Source organism: Bison bison, unplaced genomic scaffold, assembly GCF_000754665.1.
Source record: "Bison bison bison isolate TAMUID 2011002044 unplaced genomic scaffold, Bison_UMD1.0 scf7180017864261, whole genome shotgun sequence".
Taxonomy (NCBI): domain Eukaryota; kingdom Metazoa; phylum Chordata; class Mammalia; order Artiodactyla; family Bovidae; genus Bison; species Bison bison.
Genome location: NW_011494833.1, coordinates 197,176 through 199,380, shown reverse-complemented (window position 1 = coordinate 199,380; position 2,205 = coordinate 197,176). Strand labels below are relative to the sequence as shown.

Sequence of the window (2,205 nt, the reverse complement as noted above, 5' to 3'; positions counted from 1 at the left end):
TCCCAAGAGTCCCTTGGGCTGCAAGGAGATCCAACCAGTCCATTCTAAAGGAGATCAGCCCTGGGTGTTCTTTGGAAGGAATGATGCTAAAGCTGAAACTCCAGTACTTTGGCCACCTCATTCGTAGAGCTGACTCGTTGGGAAAGACTCTGATGCTGGGAGGGATTGGGGGCAGGAGGAGAAGGGGATGACAGAGGATGAGATGGCTGGATGGTATCACCGACTCAATGGACGTGAGTTTGAGTGAACTCCGGGAGTTGGTGATGGACAGGGAGACCTGGCGTGCTGCGATTCATGGGGTCGCAAAGAGTCGGACACGACTGAACTGAACTGAACTGAACTGAAAGACATCGAAGAGTGACTTGCATTCATCTGCAGAAAGTGCCCAGGTATGAATGAGCTGTGACAGCCACTTTAGGTCTCTGGAGGGTGCTACATCCTTTTACTAAATATATCCTAATTTATTGAGCTTATTGATGCTGAGCCCCCTGTTCATCAGTTTATCTGATTAATTCTCATTGCACCCCATCCATTACATGATTATTCCCATTTAGCAGATGAAAAAACTGAGGCTCGGGAAGGTAGTGGGTTGTCCCCCTCCGGAGCCCATGGAAGCGCCATGATTCCACTTCTGTCCCATCCCCCATCTCATAATGCCCTGTCTACTGCACACTTTTCTCCCTCCACCACCACTTTGGACCACACTGCTCTGCTCGAGATGTCCCTGGAGGGGAATGGCCAGCTGGGCCATCGCTTGCAGGTGGCAATCCTTCCAGAAACTGACATCCAGACCTCCCTCTCGCCCCCAGGCACTACCACAGCATGGAGGTGTTCACCCACTACGACCTGCTGAACCTCAATGGCACCAAGGTGGCAGAGGGCCACAAAGCTAGCTTCTGCTTGGAGGACACAGAATGTGAAGGAGGTATTCGGGGGACAGGGCGGGCCAGGAAGATTCTGAGGGACTCAGATGCTCCCGCGTGTGCTCATTCGGCCAGGATCCCAGGCCTGGCTCGGGACTCTGTGTCACCCTGGCCCCTGCTGACTCCTCACAGGACCTTCCTCACTGGAGACCTCATGACTACCATCTGGGGCTGGAGGGATAGGGTGGGCAAGGCCTGGCTATAAAGGCACCTGGGTCCCCAGAGTCATGCTGACAGGCACTGGTGGATCCAGTGGGTCCACTGGTGGGTCTCCCCTGTGAGGCTCAAACCCTTGAACCTGACACGCAGTCCCCTTCCGCTCTGGCTGCCACACTTTCTCTCTGTGTCCAACACAGACACACAAGCCCCACAGGTTCTTACCTTCCAGTTCAAGCTCAAAGCCCCACTTTGAGGTTCCCAGACTCTCTTGACTGCCCCAGGCAGAGGCAGCACCCCACCCACACCCCCAGTCACTTCCATACCTGCACGGTGACCACTGTGGGCGCCCCTGCCATCCTGGCCTGACCGAGCTCTCTCAAGAGGAGACAAGTGACTCTTCTCAGGGCAGCTGGGACTTAGAGTAGCGCCCAGACTCGGCAGGCTCTCAGTAAATGGGTGCTAAATGTCAGTGGTTGATGTGGCCCCTGGCATGTCATGAAATCACCCAGCAGATGGGTTTTGAGCACCCACTCTGTGCCACACAAGGGGCTGACCCAGGACGGGTCAGAGAGATGGGTCAGACCGAGACCACATCCAAGAACGGATGCCCTCGGGGAGACCAGATGACCCCACCTCAGGCTCAACAATAAACACCATAACTTACCCAGAATAGCGCATGCTTCATTCCCAGGCTGATATTCCTCAGAAAGGCCAGGGTGGGCCAGAGTGGCCCAGGAGGGCTTCATGGAGGAGGATGCAGTGGGATGTGGATAGGGAATTGAGGGGGGGATTCTACCAAAAGCAGAGCAGAGCAGGGATGGGCTGCCGAGTCCAGAGGCAGCCAAGGCTGTGGGCCTGGAGAAGGGAGAGATGCTGAAGGTGGGGTCTGGAGATGCGCCTCTGCTTAGCAGGCTGCTTGGGGGCCTTCGTGGGGAGCACGGTGGAGGGACCGTGGGTGCCTGGTGACTGGGCTTCCCTCTGTCTCCACATGCAGACATCCAGAAGAGTTACGAGTGCGCCAACTTTGGTGAGCAGGGCATCACCATGGGCTGCTGGGACATGTACCGTCATGACATCGACTGCCAGTGGGTCGACATCACCGACGTGCCTCCTGGAGACTACC

General features: G+C 56.1%; 1 protein-coding gene across 1 annotated transcript in view; it reads left to right on the top strand.

The window, feature by feature from the left end:
- The window catches only part of LOXL2 (lysyl oxidase-like 2), a 119,006-nt gene that overhangs the window by 108,577 nt on the left and 8,224 nt on the right, over positions 1-2,205 (top strand). Inside the window, exons 11-12 of the mRNA XM_010848211.1 lie at positions 810-925; positions 2,077-2,203. Coding sequence (XP_010846513.1) covers positions 810-925; positions 2,077-2,203 — 243 coding nt within the window. The remainder of the gene's footprint in view (positions 1-809; positions 926-2,076; positions 2,204-2,205) is intronic.